Below are 2,208 nucleotides of genomic sequence, written 5' to 3'. Positions count from 1 at the left end.
TAAAATAATATAAATGTATTTGATTAATAGTTAGACCTACAGAGTGTAAAATAATATTATAAATGTATTTGATTAATAGTTAGACCTACAGAGTGTAAAATAATATTATAAATGTATTTGATTAATAGTTAGACCTACAGAGTGTAAAATAATATTTTTAAATGTCTGATTAATATTTAGACCTACAGAGTGTAAAATAATATTATAAATGTGAGTACTTTTAGGTTTCTGTTAGAGGAACCTGACTTGTTAAGAAGATGTTAATAGAGACAAGTTTTATCCTATAACCAGAGAACATTTTCTAACTGTTGACTGGTAAATATAAATATTCTTATTTTTTATGACAGTGAGAAGAAGTAATGAATATACTTTATTACAGCTGAAGTCATCATTTTTCAACTAGCTAAAGTCTAAGTTACAGGCTGACTTCAGGTCTGGTTTAGATCATTGTTACTTATAAATTATATATTTTTCTGGTWTAAATCTGCTGTTTTACATGATTGTTGAATGAAATAAACATAATTATTAATTCATTGTAAAAACATGACAATGTGTGAAACAGATCCAGTTCAGCTGCTGTTTATCTGTTAGTTTCTATGTTTGCTGTGAGCTGTTGTCCTGTTTGGTCTGTTTCTGCTCCTCCATGATGTCACAGACACTACCAGAGGACGGGTGGACGGGGCTCAGTCTAGTGATATTTAAGTCTATGGGGTTGTCCAAAGTTACCCAAATGGTAGGCAAAAATATTTTAGATGCAGAACCTAAGTCCTTTTTTGTTTTCTTTTCTTTTCTTACTATTTTTGGATTTACTATGTCCTGGATGACTGAGCATCGACATCAACACAATGTCTCAGCTGCCAAGCACAGCAGAATCGAGTGACATCAACCAGTGACGGTGGAGTCTGTACAACTGAAAACTCCACATAGTTTGATTTCTTGTTCAATTTAAATTGCAAGAACAGTATGATGGAAAAATGATACAATGATTTAAACACCATACAGTATATTGAAATTGGAAGATAGCCCATAATTCTTAAAGGTTTTATGATATAATTATTTACAACGCACAATTTCCTCTTCCAACATACCTGGAAAACTGTGTGGGCATCACTGGTATCTTGACCAGGATAAGGTAGAACATATCTCTTTGGCCTCACATGTAAACACTGCGTATCATCTTGAATTTGATATGGGATATATGTGACTTTTCTGACAGGCAGCAAGTTGAATATCTGGAACAAATAAACAAATAAAAACCTTGCATTAATTGGAGGAAACAAAATGCAGTGCTTTTTGTGCATTTCACCCACAGGTACGAGCATGAGAATAGTCCCAACAAACCTGCATGTTGTAAGAAGTGACTCGAGGGTGAGTGGACAGATGGAGCCTGTCAGTCAGGGATGGACACCCATCTAAAAGAGGGTCGACTTTGAACTCTACACCGTTTGCTCAGGATGGGAGACTGTGATGAAGGGATTCAACACAATCTGCTGCTTTCTTCTTTATATTGTTCTTTTTATGTTCAGTGTCCTGAGACAACGTATGTTGTGACTTGGAGATATGTAAATAAACTGAATTGAATTGAACTGAATTCAAACGCATGTTGCCTAGTGGTTGAGAAACAGTGGTGGATGCTGGTCTTTCAACAACAGGAAGCTCAGTTTTGTCCTACATAATAAAATGTGTGGGTTATAAATTCTACCCTCCGTTCCTTTTCAAGAAAATGATTTGTGACCCTGTTACAGATATTTGTTTTAGTTTATAGTATTTATTCGTTTCATTTTTAAAAACAAAACATTACATACAACAAAACAATACAAATAAAATAAAATGAAAGGCAGCAGCAGAATAAAAATATCTTATTATATCTGCTCCTATTTACAAAAAATATTAATTTCAAACAATAAACCAAATAATAAAACAAAACAAAAAATTCAACTCCTCAAGCAGTGACTCATACAAATACAAATTAAACAATTTCATATTTCTTTGACACTTTTGCTTTGACGATTTTTTTAAAGGAAGTAATTGATCCAATGCTTTTATAATCATTTTACAGATTATTCTGTAGTGTCCTGATGCATCTCAGTAATCCAGGTAAAAATCAAAGGAAAAAAAATTGTATAGGTCCTCTGGACGGGCTCTTCTTTAATGAAACGTTTCGTCTCTCTTCCAAGAGACTTCTTCAGTCTGAGAGTTTCAGGCAAA

The 2,208-nt window shown here is 33.3% G+C and overlaps 1 protein-coding gene across 1 annotated transcript in view; it reads right to left on the bottom strand.

Moving 5' to 3' along the window:
- Window positions 1-2,208, bottom strand: part of LOC106530959 (alpha-2-macroglobulin) — a 61,288-nt gene that overhangs the window by 43,066 nt on the left and 16,014 nt on the right. Inside the window, exon 16 of the mRNA XM_014026695.1 lies at window positions 1,089-1,232. Within this exon, the coding sequence (XP_013882149.1) occupies window positions 1,089-1,232 (144 nt within the window). The remainder of the gene's footprint in view (window positions 1-1,088; window positions 1,233-2,208) is intronic.

This window comes from Austrofundulus limnaeus, unplaced genomic scaffold (assembly GCF_001266775.1).
Source record: "Austrofundulus limnaeus strain Quisiro unplaced genomic scaffold, Austrofundulus_limnaeus-1.0 Scaffold582, whole genome shotgun sequence".
NCBI classification, from domain to species: domain Eukaryota; kingdom Metazoa; phylum Chordata; class Actinopteri; order Cyprinodontiformes; family Rivulidae; genus Austrofundulus; species Austrofundulus limnaeus.
This window is presented reverse-complemented; position numbering and strand designations above follow the sequence as displayed.